The 15,194-nt window shown below is 45.1% G+C and overlaps 1 protein-coding gene across 1 annotated transcript; it reads left to right on the top strand.

The window, feature by feature from the left end:
- The first annotated feature begins 367 nt into the window (after positions 1-367).
- On the top strand, positions 368-1,547 carry LOC123100034 (putative cyclin-dependent kinase F-2). Its single transcript, XM_044522058.1, has one exon. It carries the CDS (start codon positions 441-443, stop codon positions 1,392-1,394), a length of 954 nt encoding a protein of 317 aa, XP_044377993.1. The 5' UTR covers positions 368-440; the 3' UTR covers positions 1,395-1,547.
- Positions 1,548-15,194: the final 13,647 nt, after the last annotated feature.

The following is a 15,194-nucleotide window of genomic DNA, read 5'->3' as shown; positions in this document are numbered from 1 at the left end:
CATGTAATTTTTAAGAAGTGTTCACACAGTTAAAATAATTCTTAAATTTTAAAGAAGTTTTTAACATTTTCTTTAAATCTTGTATTTTTTTTGTTACAATAGAAAAATTAAAAATAAATGATAACAAAAAAGAGAGAGAAAACGCGAAAATAATAAATAAATGATGAACGGCCGGATGGATCGGAAAGAAAACACGTACGAGTTGGCTTGCGGGTGACGAAGAGATTTGAAATGAACGCGACGCGTACGCAATCTGTCTGAATCCCGCGCCAGTTCGGAGACGCGTGCTGCCAGTGCCAGCCCATAAACAGCCTCGATGCTCCTCGTCCTCGATCCTTATCATCCTGATCCTCGATCCTTCCTTCCTCTGCTCCCGACGCACACGAATGCCCGCCCCTCTTGCTCTGATCTGCTCTCGCCGCGCGTTCTAAGCCCGGGTCATGTCGACGGCCATCCGCAAGCGCCCGGCGGAGGGACAAGAACCGCGCGTCCATGGCGGCAAGAAGCCCCGATACGCGTTTGGAAGCATCTCCGACTACAAGAAGCTTGAGGTGCTTGGAGAAGGCACCTACGGCGAGGTGTTCAAGGCGCGCGACCGCCGCACCGGCAAGAAAGTCGCCGTGAAGTGGGTCCGCGGCAACGGGGCCGGCGGGCACGGCCCGCCCGACATCCGCGCGATCACCCGCGAGGCCGGCTGCCTCGCGGCGTGCCGGGGTCACGAGTCGATTATCGAGATCTTGGATGTGGCGACTGACGCCAAGACAGGGGATGTGTTCCTCGTCATGGAGCTCGTCGCCGACGGCCGCACCCTCCGCGAGTCGCTCTGGAGGCCTGTATCCGAGGACGCGACCCGAGTGATGATGGAGCAACTCCTGGACGCGGCCAAGAAGATACATGGAGCCGGCGTCATCCATCGGGACTTCAAGCCGGAGAACGTCATGGTCGGCTTCTTCGGCGGGCTCAAGGTTGGTGACTTTGGGTCGGCGATGCGGGCGAAGCCGGCCGGAGTGCCCTATGAGGAGTGCTGTGTCGGCACCCTGATTTACACCTCGCCGGAGCAGCTGGAAGGCAACCGGTACTACGGCCAGGCCCTTGACATGTGGGCGCTTGGGTGCATCATGGCGGAGATGTTGACCGGCGCGACACTCTTCGTGGCGGAGACAGAGGAGGAGCTGCTCGCCGAGATCTACAAGCTGCGAGACCAGATCACTTCTACGGGGGAGCTGGATTTGGAGTTCTTGGAGGAGCTTTCAGAAGCCGGGCGTGAGGTCCTGACCGGCCTGCTATCCTTCAACCCCGACGAGAGGATCACGGCGGCGGAAGCGCTCGAGCACCGGTGGTTCAGCAAGCCCAAAGGAGCAGAGCACCCTGGCTTTGTGTCGCTGAGGAGTTAATTAGCTTGATGTAGCATCTGATAGGTGCAGTGCCACTAACACTGAGTTAGCTTAATTACCGTGTTAGTATGTACTGTAATTAGTTGCAGGGCCCAAACTTAGTTTATGGGTTCCTCGCCATGTAATCCTCTGAGCAATCAGTGATTCACCCTTCAGTTATTGTAGCATGGAAATTACATGATGGAGGCCAAGTTTGAACCAACAATGTCTGAATCTGTTAAAGGCCAAGTTTCAGAATCGGGTTGAGCTTTCTATGACCGGTCTGAATCTGCTAATCTAGTTGAAAATTTTGATGTTTATGCATGGACTAAATAGATGTCAAGTCCAACGAAGAAAAACAAATGCTGACCCAAGAAGGATATTCCACTAGCAAGCTGAATTTCATCAGTTCGGAGCAACGCTCTTATAACCAATAAAAACTTAATTTTTTGTGATAGTCAATAAAACTGTTTAATATTTAGGTCTGTTATTAGCAAAAACTTCCTATTTTTTTTGTGAGAATAAAAACTTCCTATATATTGCATAGGAAGATAATGAAATGGAAATTCATGTATGGTAGTTTGCTAAGAGGCTGATTGAGGATGGGCCAAAGAACTCACAACTATTTCACGATCGTGATATTATAAATAGGTCCAGAATATTATTATAGATAGGTGGCAGAATAAAATTAGAAAGAGATACAATGCCAAAGGTATGTCACCACGCTAAAAAAAAAACTCTATAACCATGTGACACATGATCACCTGAAGAGCCGAAATTGACACACATACATCTAGTTATACCTTAATCGTGTTGAATGTAAGTATACTTTTGTAGAGATATGGAAATACCTCATGAAAATACTGAATGACCACATAATTGATGTATTTACAACAAATAAAAAAATACGCAAAACACAAATAGTAAGTTCTCTTGCTATATGAGAAGATAACGCTTTCTAGGTAACCAGAGCCAGAGGTAAAGCTAATTGCATCTTTTAGAATCATAACTCAGCATCAATGACCATTACATGACCCACTTGTTTTCCACGACATTCATAGCTAATTAACATCTGAAGAGTGACCATTGCAGAGCAGCTGGGTAAAGTGAGGATGAGCACGTCTCTCCATCCCTCCCTCGTCTCTCTCTCTTAAACTTGCAACTGCAATAACATGGAGGATGTTCAAGTATAATTACCTCAAAACACAATCCAGATGGAGGATGTTCAGGTATATCAAGGTGGAAAAGCATGAAAAATAATTTGATCAGAAAAGAAACACCTATTTTTAGAGCACCGCCACTTCTTCAGAACCAAAGTCACATAAGTTGGAGTAATAATCAGCAATGAACATGCATACATGCTTTTCCATGCAAAGAAAACAAACCATTTTCATTTATGTGTGATAGAGACAAACACTGATAGAGACAAACACCGGACAAAGCCTTTTGTTTTCACCTAAACATAGAAGGTGAAGGTTGAAAAAGTTCAGAAAGACTGGCGAACTTGTACCCCCCCTCGCGTCGCTCCCGCGAGCAATCAAGGGAGCGAACCCTAGTCGGCAGGGCAAGGCCCTCTCTCTAAAGATGTGCATATGAGGAATTTGCTATGGAATGCAAATGCACATGGCAGGTTGTAATTCTGGAGATCTCCCTCTATATCTTGGAATCCAACATAGTACTTTGAATAAATGGTATGAAAAGATTGCAATGGACAATGAGAAGTGGGGTCAGAAGAATTTCAGCATGCATAAGTAATAACGGGCAGCAGCATGCGGAAACAACAGTTCAAAAATCTCATGTCATCACCAGACTTAAAGTTTACAACTCATTACAACAAATCATCAATTGAAGAACGAGAGTTGTAACTTTAACAAAATATGCCCATATATGAAACCCGCTTGAAGACTAACTCATCCCCCCCTTTGTCATCACATAACCAAAAGGTGAGGAAATAGAGAACTAAGGTATCTCCACCGACCCACACCGCTTGTATCCATGAGGACACGACTGTCCAGACCCCACAAGCCATCCAACGGCGACCCCCATCAGTCCGCAGAGCAGTTCGGACAACAATTTTCCCGCAAACCAAGACCAAACGAGGGGGGGGGGGGTTGCGAGAGTCCAGACACGAGCCATGTAGGACTTTGACACCCTTGGCCCACCAAAAACTAAGGCAGAGCCCATGCTTTTATAGCTGGCTGCATTGTTTCCTCAAAATCCCCCACTCTCCTCTTCCATACCACCTCTCTCCACCTAATTCCCGCCCTTTTTGCCATCGTCGACGTGTGGAACCGCAGGAGAAGCCGCCGGAGAAGGCAGTGGTGGAGGATCCGACGATCAAGCTCACCCGGGAAATCAACTTGGAGACACGACAAAATCGCCGCTCAAAGCAAAGGCAGAGGCGGCGCCGCTCAAGAAGCAGATGACCAACGGAGGTGGAGGTGGAGGTCGTGGTGGTGGACATGGAGTGGTGGAGGGCGGAGCCTGGGACGCGGGACCCTGTCATTGGCACCGACCGTGTGGACACCGCCATGGTCGGAGCATTACAAGGCTACGTGCTACTATGCCTCCAAGCAGCTTGGTAGGTAGTCCCCGGCATCTACCGCCAGGAAAGTGCTCTTCATCTTCAACGTCAACGTGGCACCGCTGCTTTTCTTGGAGTGCTCATCACTGCAGCTTGTCCGGGCGCGGACGCCAGTGTGGAGCAGCTTGGTGCCCGCGCGTTGTTTGCCGGTATGCCTAAAGCAGGCGAGTCGACGTACAACAACACGAACATGGACATGTTTGAGATCATCCACGACGGAGGAAGAGAAGGAGGTTTCTACAAGGACGGGCAGGTGGATGACTCAGAGCCCACCCAAGCCGGCTCGTATACCCAGCCAGACTCGCAGCAGGGCAACACCCAGTTGGCACGTTCACCCAACCGAGCACGCAACCGGGCTACTCCTAGTCCGGCACGTACACCCAACTGGGAACGAGCACATATCAGCAGGATTGGGTCGTCGGACAACAGGAGGAGGAGGACGACAACAATCTAGATGAATTTGCTGCCGATCCAAAGAAGAGGGTGTAGAGCCCAAGATGCGGTTTTGTCCCAATCACATGATGAATTCATGATTGGGGCACAACTGCATTTCGAGCGCATAGCAAGGTGGATATTATTACAACATACCATGTACTGAATAGATAAGAATACAAGATAAAGGCTTACACTCGCCACTAGTTACAACATTCATACAACAATACATCAATACATAGCAACCATCATACAGAAGAGCAGGATCTGACTACGGATGAAATCAAACGAAAAAGAAGAATGTCATCCACCCTGCTAATCCCAAGCTCCCCCGACCCGGAACCTATCCCTTGATCGAAGAAGAAGAACTCCACAAGAAATCAAGCATCGCTTTCATGTCAGATCATCATATTACCTGTACCTACAACTGTTATTGTAGTAATCTGTGAGCCACGAGGACTCAGCAATCCCATTACCATGAGTATCAAGACTAGCAAAGCTCAATGGGTATGGAAGGGATAAGTGGTGAGGTTGCAGCAAGCGGCTAAGCATTTATGGTGGCTATCATACGAGTACAAGAGTAAGATGAGAAACTACACAAACGGTCGCAAACTAGTAATGATCAAGAAGTGATCCTGAACTACTTACGTTCAAACATAACCCCACTATGTTCTCTTCTTGAACTCACCCGAAAAGAGATCATCATGGTTACACACGCGGTTGGTGTCTTTCAATTGAGTTTACTTCAAGTCCTCTACAACTGGATATTAACAAATTACATCTGCCACATAACCGCGGGCACGGCTCTCGAAAGTTTAAACCCTGCAGGGGTGTCCCAACTTAGCCCACGACAAGCTCACGATCCGCGGAGACAATCCTCCATCACGGGACATCCGATCAGACTCGGAATCCCAATGCACAAGACATTTCGACAATGGTAAAACAAGTCCAGCAAGACCTCCCAATGCACCGACCTAGCCTAATAGGAGTTGCACGATCTTGTTCTCAGGGTACACCGAATGGGACATCCTACGAGTAAAACCAGCCCTCCAGTTTCCCCGAGGTGGCCCCGCAGTCTACTCGTTTGGGACCAACACCATCAGCACCGCCCCCCTGTATTAGGTTCAATAACGAACCTCGGGTAGCGCTAACTCCCTATGCGTCAAGTTTATTATCATGGTAAGTTATTATGTTGAGGAAATGGTAAAACCAATGTTGGGCCTTGCTGGAAGAGTTTTATTCAAAGCGAACTGACAAGAGGGGCCCATAAACCCTCATCGTGTTAGGGACGCAAAATCAAGGAACATAACACCGGTATGACGGAGACTAGGGCGGCAAGAGTGGAACAAAACACCAGGAAAAAGGCCGAGCCTTCCACCCTTTACCAAGTATATACGTGCATTAATTAAATAAGATATATTGTGATATCCCAAAATATCCATGTCCCAGCATGGAACAACCTGCAACTAGCAACGCTATAAGAGGGGCTGAGCAAAGTGGTAACATAGCCAAACAACGGTTTGCTGAGACAGTGGAAAAGGTTAGAGGTTGTTTCATGCAATATTGGGAGGCTTGACAAACAAGTGGTAGGTAGCGCGACATAGCGATAGCATCGAGACAACTAGCATAGCAAAGATAGTAGTGGTATCCAGGGTAACGACCATCTTGCCTGAAATCCCGCTAGGAAGAAGAACGAGTCCATGAAGAAGACGAAGCCAAGTAGACGAACGAATCCTCACAATCGCCACGTAACCAGGAACTATCAAGAAGAATCAACACCGGAAAGAAGCAAACAACATAGTAAACAACCATCACATAAACATGGCATGATGCACAATCATGTACAATGCATGTCCAGTTTAGAGAGGCCTGGCATGGCAAAGTGCAACAAACAATACTACAAATTAAGTGGAGCTCAATAGGCAAGGAATTGCATATTGATGAAACACCACATTCATTTATTTAGTTCGCTCTTGTTTATGCTACTCAACAATATTAAATGTTGGTTAACATGGCAAGAGATGGAGCATAATAAAACTACCTATCTAGGCAATTTTAAATGAGGCCGGAACAACAAACAACAATTCCGAAAAATCCCCATATGCAATATTTGAATTTGGTACTATTCTGCCCTAAACACAATTTTAGAGTTGTTAAACATGCAAAGTAAGTGCACATGTTAAACTATGCATTTTTCTACCCCATTTACATATAAAGTTTATTAAATTCGGAGCTACGGTTATTAGTTATGAAATAAAGCATTTTAGCATGTTAATTATGCAAAATAAATACAACCAGCATTTTAAACATTTTTAACATGGATGAAAGTTTCATATTGTGAAAGTAGATGAAATTCTAAGCATTTTACATATATACCATGTTTCATATGGATTCATTGCTTTGCATGATCATGTAGTTGACATCGTATTTGTGGCTAAGTCACCGTTGATAATTCTTTCATACATGTCACTCATGAGTCATTGCACATCCCGGTACACCGCCGGAGGCATTCACATAGAGTCATATTTTGTTCTAAGAATTTAGTTATAATTTTTGAGTTGTAAGTAAATAAAAGTGTGATGATCATCATTATTAGAGCATTGTCCCAAGTGAGGAAAGGATGATGGAGACTATGATTCCCCCACAAGTCGGGATGAGACTCTGGACGAAAAATAAAAAAAATAAAAAAGAGGCCATAAAAAAAGAGAAGACCCAAATAAAAAAATGAGAGAAAAAGAGAGAAGGAACAATGTTACTATCCTTTTACCACACTTGTGCTTCAAAATAGCACCATGATCTTAATGATAGAGCGTCTCCTATGTTGTCACTTTCATATACTAGTGGGAATTTTACATTATAGAACTTGGCTTGTATATTCCAATGATGGTCTTCCTCAAAATGCCCTAGGTCTTCGTGAGCAAGCGAGTTGGATGCAACCCACTTAGTTTCTTTTGTTGAGCTTTCATACACTTATAGCTCTAGTGCATCCGTTGCATGGCAATCCATACTCGCTCACATTGATATCTATTGATGGTCATCTCCACAGCCCATTGATACGCCTAGTTGATGTGAGACTATCTTCTCCTTTTTGTCTTCTCCACAACCACCATTCTATTCCACCGATAGTGCTATGTCCATGGCTCACTGTAACATCCCAAATTTTCAATTTGGAATGTTATACATAAATCATTCTTGCATATCATATTTTATTGCATTTCGTCTCGCAATCCTCGAAATCCTAAGCAACTCAAGGACCCTCGGAGAGAGTTGGGGATTTCCCCGGTTTTCAAATTTGATTTTATCAAATTTTGAAACGAGGATTTTTTGTTTTAATTATTTTTCTCTCTGAAAATATTTCATAATAAAAATATATGAGAGGAGATAATATGACTTCTCCAAAATAAATGAAATGTTGGACGAAAAATACTAAAATCAATATTTGTTTTTATTTGGATTTTATTTGTAATTTTGTTTGCATTAGAAAAATTGCATGTTTTCAAAATTGCATTTTAGGGCCAAGAAAATGTTCATCTCGTTCTAAATATTTTATTTAGGCGGAGAAAATTTGTTTTGGCATTTTTAGAATTTTATTTTACTTTCTAGGATTTTTTTTTCTTTCGGCGGAATTATTTAAAAAAAAATGCGCGTGGCTAACTGGGTCGAAGCCCAGCCGCCGGCCCACCTCCCCCGCGACGCCATCTCCCTCAGGAGACCGACGCCGCCACGCCCCGACCCAGACCGGAGTCCGGCTAGGACTCCGCCGTCGCCGCTCCCTTTGCCCCCTCCCCAAGGCACCCCCTCCCCTTAAATACCGCCCCCGGCCACCACCACCCGCCACCACCGTCGCCTCGCCTCACCCCGCAGCCTAAGCCACGCCGCTTGCCCGCGCCCGCTGCCGCCCGTGCCGCCGCTGCCGCCTCGCCCGCTGCCTCGCCTCACCGTCGCCGCCGTGCCTCGCCGGACCGACGAGGTAGCTGCCGGTTTTTTAAAGAAAACCGATCCGGTTTTTTTAAGAAAACCCTAACTCGTTTTTTAGGTTCGCCGGGTTTTGTCAGTTTTTCTTTTTAGCGGACGTTCGTCCGTACGTTCTTTTAGCGAACGGTTTTCGCTCGTTAGTTACAGATAATGAACGCTCGTTCGTTAGCCTGTTCGTCAGTTTTCTTTTCTCGGATTTTTCCGCGGTTATTTCTGATCGCGATTTCTGATCCAATTTTCGTTCTAGTTTATCTTTTCGCTCGTTAATCGGAATCAGGCGATTCAAGCGCCTAGATCTTCGTCTCGAGACCCTCTTTCTGCTTAACCAACTTGCACAAGTTTTTGCTACTGTAAAATTTGACCTAGGTCCAGATTAGTAAACGGATCTTGTTTCTTTCGTCGTTTGAGCTTCGTTGCTCCGTTCGAGTTGATTTTTTTGCAAAGAAGAGTTCTTAAGTTGAACTTTCTGGTTAGATCTTCTTATTTGAGTTTTACCTGTGCTTCTTTGCTTGATTGCTTATGTATGCTATTGTTTGTTTGTGATAGAATTCCTGGAGTGCGAAGCGTGTTATTTGGAGTCTCTAGGTTACGCGGATCATCAGCAAGGAAAGTAACACTTTGATCATACCCCTTTATCATCCAGTTTTTATGCATTAGTTCCAATCCCCAAACATTGCATGGTTAGGATGTCATTAACATGTGGGTTGGGAAGTAGTTGATGAGGTAGAACCTATTACCCTGTTACATTCAAACCCTTGGGAGTTACTTCTACGCATTGCCTATATTGCTATGCTATGCTCGTAGACGTGGTTTGGGTGAGTGAAATCCATGATAGATGTGAGATTGTTAATTAATGGTTCAACTTAAGGTGGCAACTTAAATACACATCTGGGTGGATTGAGGCACCTGGAGTACCCAGTGTTGCCTGTATTTTTGGAAATCCCGGAGTACCCGTGTGATCTTCCTATGGACCGCCACCCAGGCTCAAAGGGAACTGAGATTATTCATGCTAGAAACTTCCGTGTGCAGCCACAAGCTATTATGGGCTCTAGCATAGTTGAGTAAGTTACGTGAAGCTCTTGAAGAGGTGGATCAGCAGGTAGTGGGTTGTAGGTTTGGTATGGTCTGCCCGGAGTAGATAGTTAATGTTTCTGAAAGACTGTGTCTCGGTCATCCGTTTCTCAAACACCATGTAGTGCGAGAAATCCAACGGAGGCGATCGAGTCTTGTGGGGAAAAGTGCGCAAACCTCTGCAGAGTGTACAAACTAATCATGGTTAGCCGTGTCCCCGGTTATGGACAATCTTGAGTATCTAGTACTTGGAGTATCTTAAGTATCTCATCACTCTAAATTAATATTGTTGGGTTGATAATTACCTTAATTGGGATTGAGTTGGAGGAACCTTCTCAATGATGTTTCAACTACCATGATAGTTAAATTAAAATCTATTCCTTTGTTGTAGGAAAAATTGGCTTTTCGCAAAAACTATAACCATAGAGCTTTCCACCAGCCAAATATGCATGTAGTGATAGCATTATTCTGTTCTTGCTCTACTGTGTTACTTTGCCAGCATATTCCATGTGCTGACCCGTTTTCGGGCTGCAACGTATTATGTTGCAGACTTTTCAGACGAGGAGTAAGGTTCGTTAGGTCGTTGCCGTGCAGCTCAGCTATGCCGTTGGAGTTGATGGACTCACTTTATCTTCCAAGCCTTCCGCTGTTATCGTATTAGATGGCCTTAAGCCATATTTATTGTAATAAGTTCTCTTTGGAGACATTCGATGTAATAAGTGTGTGATTGCTACTCTGTTATAAATCCTCGAGTACTGTGTGTGTCAGCATTACCGATCCAGGGATGACACTGAAGCACAGAGACTTGACCGTTTGAGGTCAGGTCGCTACAAGATGGTATCAGAGCACACGCTGAGTGTAGGACACGACCACTAAGCTAAAACCATAGATCACTATTCTCTTCTCATTTCTGACTCCTCTCCGTTTTCCACTCTTTAGGATGGCAGATGCAAGGAACAAGTTTGCACAACCGGATGAAGAAGCACCTTTTGGACGACACTTGAAGGAAGTCACTAGGTACCTGAACATAGGAATATCAAGCTTCATCGGGACCTACAACGCCATTTTACCAGAAGAGGAGCGATGGATGATTCAAGTTCAAGTTCCAGGAAGAACCTTCACGCCAGTCACTAAACGCATAGAGTTTTCCTTCGATGCACCAACCTGGAGTTTAGGAAAGAGTATGGCATCTCACAGCACCATGGGACGCATTAGAGAAGTTTACCAAAAGGAGCTTAAGGATACTATATACCAGATCTGTGGGCGCCGAGATGAGCAATGGGAGATGATCAGCACCAGGAAGGATAGATCAATTGCAGCTTTCATCCAGGAACTAAACCAGCACATTCGACGCCAGGAGAATCAGATGTGCGCAGGCATGATAGATCTGAAGAAGGCAATGACTAGGATCGCGGAACTGGAGGAAGAACTCAAGGCTACACTTGAAGATTATGAGGAGGAAATCGTCGTACTAGTGGAGAAGAATGATGACCTGATTAAGAAGATCGGAATATTCATGGGAGATCCCACACCAGTAGAAGAAGACGAAGAACCCAAGGAGATTCGCCCGGAGGACTACATCATCATCAATGACACCGACTACGACCTTAGCGATGATGACTTTGAAGACGAAGCTGGAGCAGATATCATGGAGTCTGCAACCGAGGAATATTTTTAGTAGACCACCACATCAGTAGTAGTATTCCACCATATAAATAGAGTAGTCCAAACATTTTACGATTGTTAGACCGATTGTATGCCTTGCTTGATTGATTGAGTGAAATGATTGTGTTTGTCTCATGTGCATATGGGTAGTGCTTTCTCATTAGACCTCATTCTATTCTAATCTCTCCCCTCTAAACCCATCAGATGCCTTTGAGACGTGACCCCGGATTTGCTTTCCCACCGGAGCTCACTCAGTTGATCCAGCAACAAAATACCCGGATGCAGTTGTTAGTTCATAACCAAGGCAACAACAACAACAACAACAACAACAACAACAACAACAACAATCCACCACCACCACCAGTGGACAACTTAGCTCGTTTTTTGAGGTTGCAGCCGCCGGTGTTTTCCTATAGCACCGAGCCTATAGTAGCAGATGATTGGCTCCGCAAGATTGGAAGGGAGTTAACCACTACATGATGTACTAATGATGAGGAGGTGCGTTTTGCCGCACATCAGTTGGATGGACCAGCATCATCATGGTGGGAGAATTACACTGTCACCTACCCTATAGCCACGGTGACATGGGACCAATTTCAGCAAGCCTTCCGTACATCCCATGTCTCAACTGGAGCCATGAATTTGAAGAAGCGTGAATTTCACAACTTAGGCCAGGGGAACCGTACTGTGGCTCAGTACGCGGATGAGTTTAGCAAGTTATCTCGCTATGCCCCTGATGATGTGGCCACAGATGCCGCAAAGCAGGAGAAGTTTATGGAAGGGCTGAATGATGAGATGAGTATGCAGTTGATGGTGGCAACATTGACCAACTACCAGGAGTTGGTAGATAAGGCTCTTATGATTGAAGGGAAGCAGCAGCAGATTGAGATCCGTAAGAGGAAGTATGGACAAGGGAGGTATAACTCGGGAGCTCAGTAGAAGCCTTGTCTAACCCCGAACTCGGGAGGACTTGTTCATAACCATGGATGCCACACCCATAATGGAGGAAGTAACCATAATCATACTGGCCCTGGGAATGGGAATGGGAATGGAGCAAGCAACAATTAGAACCGCCCCAATCCAGCCACACCCACTAAGAGAGACCTAAGCCACATTACTTGTTTCAAGTGCGGGAAGACTGGACACTATGCCACGGAGTGCCCTGAAGGGAAGAATGGAAATGGAAATGGGAGCGCTTGGAAGAAGACCAATCCATTCAACAAAGGACAAGTGAACCACGTTAACGTGGAGGAGGTTGATGAGCAGCCAGACGCGGTTATAGGTAAGTTTTTGGTTAAGTCATTTACCACTCCTGTTCTTTTTGATACCGGTGCATCGCATTCATGCATATCAAGGGAATTCGTGGATAAGTTTAAACTACCGACCCAAACCCTTAGGAACCCTCTGTTAGTAAGCTCATCTGGAGCAGAGTATATGGCTAGTCGATGGTGCGACCAGATACCCTTAACCATTGGCAACCATGTTTTTCCATCCGACCTATTTATCTTGGAGTCACAAGGATTGGATGTGATATTAGGAATGGACTGGATGTCGAAGTACGGAGGAAGCATTAACTGTGTTAGTAAGTCAATTTGTCTCACCACCCCGGAGGGAAAAAGGATCAAGTATATATCTAGGCATGCGCCAAGAAGTAGCCAAGTAAATACCCTCACAAGAGTTGTTCAGGAAGAAGTGCATGTAGTAAAGGATTACCCGAATGTTTTCCCAGAGGAGTTACCAGGCATGCCACCGGACCGAGATATTGAGTTTTTGATAGAGCTATTGCCAAGCACAGGGCCAATATCCAAGAGACCCTATAGGATGCCCGCGAATGATCTGAAGGAGATTAAGAAACAGATCAAGGAGTTATTGGAGAAAGGTTACATTCGACGGAGTTCATCACCATGGGGAGCCCCGGTGCTTTTGGTTGAGAAGAAGGATAAATCCCTAAGAATGGTTGTTGATTATCGAGCCTTGAACGAAGTGACGATTAAGAACAAGTACCCATTGCCGATGATCAATGATCTGTTTGATCAGCTGCAAGGAGCTAAGGTGTTTTCGAAGATCGATCTGCGATCAGGATATCATCAGTTGACGATACGAGAGAAGGATATACCAAAGACAACCTTCACCACACGGTACGGACTATACGAATATACGGTCATGTCATTTGGACTGACTAACGCCCCTTCCTATTTCATGAGCAGGATGAACAAAGTATTCATGGAATATTTGGATAAGTTTGTTGTGGTGTTCATTGATGATATAATGGTATATTCGAAGAATGAAGAGGAACACAAGGAGCATTTGCGTTTAGTTCTCGAGAAACTCAGGGAATATCAGTTGTATGCCAAGTTTAGCAAATGTGAGTTTTGGTTGAAGGAAGTCGGATTCCTTGGACACGTTATATCAGGAGAAGGTATAGCAGTAGACCCCACCAAGGTTCAGTCAGTCACTGAATGGTTGGCACCCACTTCAGTTAGCGAGATCCGCAGTTTTCTTGGACTCGCAGGATACTATCGGAGATTCATTGAGAATTTTTCCAAGATTGCGAAGCCAATGACGGAGTTATTGAAGAAGGATACCAAGTTTAAATGGACGGAAGATTGTGAGGCAAGTTTCCAAGAGCTGAAGAAACGTTTGACTACAGCCCCGATGCTAACACTGCTAGATATACATAAGTATTTCCAAGTGTATTGCGACGCCTCTCACTTGGGACTTGGAAGTGTGCTTATGCAGGACGGAAGAGTTGTTTTGTATGCCTCACGACAACTAAAACCGCACGAGTTAAATTATGCCACACATGATTTGGAGCTGGCAGCCATAGTTCATGCATTGAAGACTTGGAGACATTACCTTATTGGAAATCATTGTGATGTGTACATGGATCATAAGAGTTTGAAGTACATTTTCACCCAGAAGGAACAGAACTTCGATTGGAGATTGTTCCTAGAGGTTTTGTCGCAACAATGGAGGTACAGTCTACATTGTTGGGGAAAATTCGAGAAGCTCAGAAGGATGACAAAGAGATTGCCGAGATAAAGGAGAAAATGAGCGAAGGAAAGGCCAAAGGTTTTTGTGAGGATGAGCATGACACCTTATGGTTTGAGGACCGTGATTAAGTGCCCAATAACACTGAGATCAGGAAGTTAATACTTCAGGAGGCTCATGACTCACCATACTCGATACACCCCGGAAACACCAAGATGTATTTGGATTTGAAGGAATGTTTCTGGTGGACAGGGATGAAGAAGGATATCGCCGAGTATGTGGCCGTATGTGATGTATGTCAGAGAGTGAAGGCAGAGCATCAAAAGCCAGTAGGATTGTTACGGCCTATGCCGATACCCAAATGGAAGTGGGATAAACTTGGCATGGATTTTATCACCGGATTACCCAGGACCAAATCAGGATATGATTCTATATGGGTAGTAGTTGACCGCTTGACCAAAGTGGCACACTTTATCCCAGTGAAAACAACTTATACCAGTGCAAAGTTGGCCAAGATATATATGACCAGGATCGTATGTCTGCATGGAGTTCCGAGGACCATCGTATCGGATAGAGGAACATAGTTTACTTCAAAGTTTTGGCATCAACTGCACCAGACTTTGGGAACAAGGTTGGAGTTCAATACATCATTCCACCCGCAGATGGATGGACAGACCGAGAGAGTCAACTAGATTCTGGAGGACATGTTGAGAGCATGTGCGCTAGATTATGGGTCTAGTTGGGATGACAATTTGCCTTACGCAGAGTTCTCATGCAACAATAGTTACCAAGCCAGTTTGAAAATGGCACCGTTTGAAGCCCTGTATGGCCGAAGGTGCAGAACACCGTTGATGTGGGATGAAGTTGGAGACCGACAGTTGTTTGGACCAGACTTGATCAAAGAGTCTGAGGAGAAGGTTAAACTGATTCGGGATAGACTGAAGATAGCTCAGTCCAAACAGAAGAGTTATGCAGATTCGAAACACAAGGAGGTAACCTATGAAATTGGAGATAGAGCATATCTGCGAGTATCACCTTTGCGAGGAGTGAAACGTTTTGGAGTTAAGGGAAAGTTAGCCCCGAGATTTGTAGGACCGTATCGT

This window comes from Triticum aestivum, chromosome 1A (genome assembly GCF_018294505.1).
Source record: "Triticum aestivum cultivar Chinese Spring chromosome 1A, IWGSC CS RefSeq v2.1, whole genome shotgun sequence".
NCBI classification, from domain to species: Eukaryota; Viridiplantae; Streptophyta; class Magnoliopsida; order Poales; family Poaceae; genus Triticum; species Triticum aestivum.
The sequence above is the reverse complement of the archived record's forward strand: the minus strand, read 5'-3'. Positions and strand labels throughout refer to the sequence as shown.

Excerpts from the sequence above, each read along its gene's own strand:
- LOC123100034 (XM_044522058.1), top strand. The coding sequence starts at position 441 with ATGTCGACGGCCATCCGCAAGCGCCCGGCGGAGGGACAAGAACCGCGC.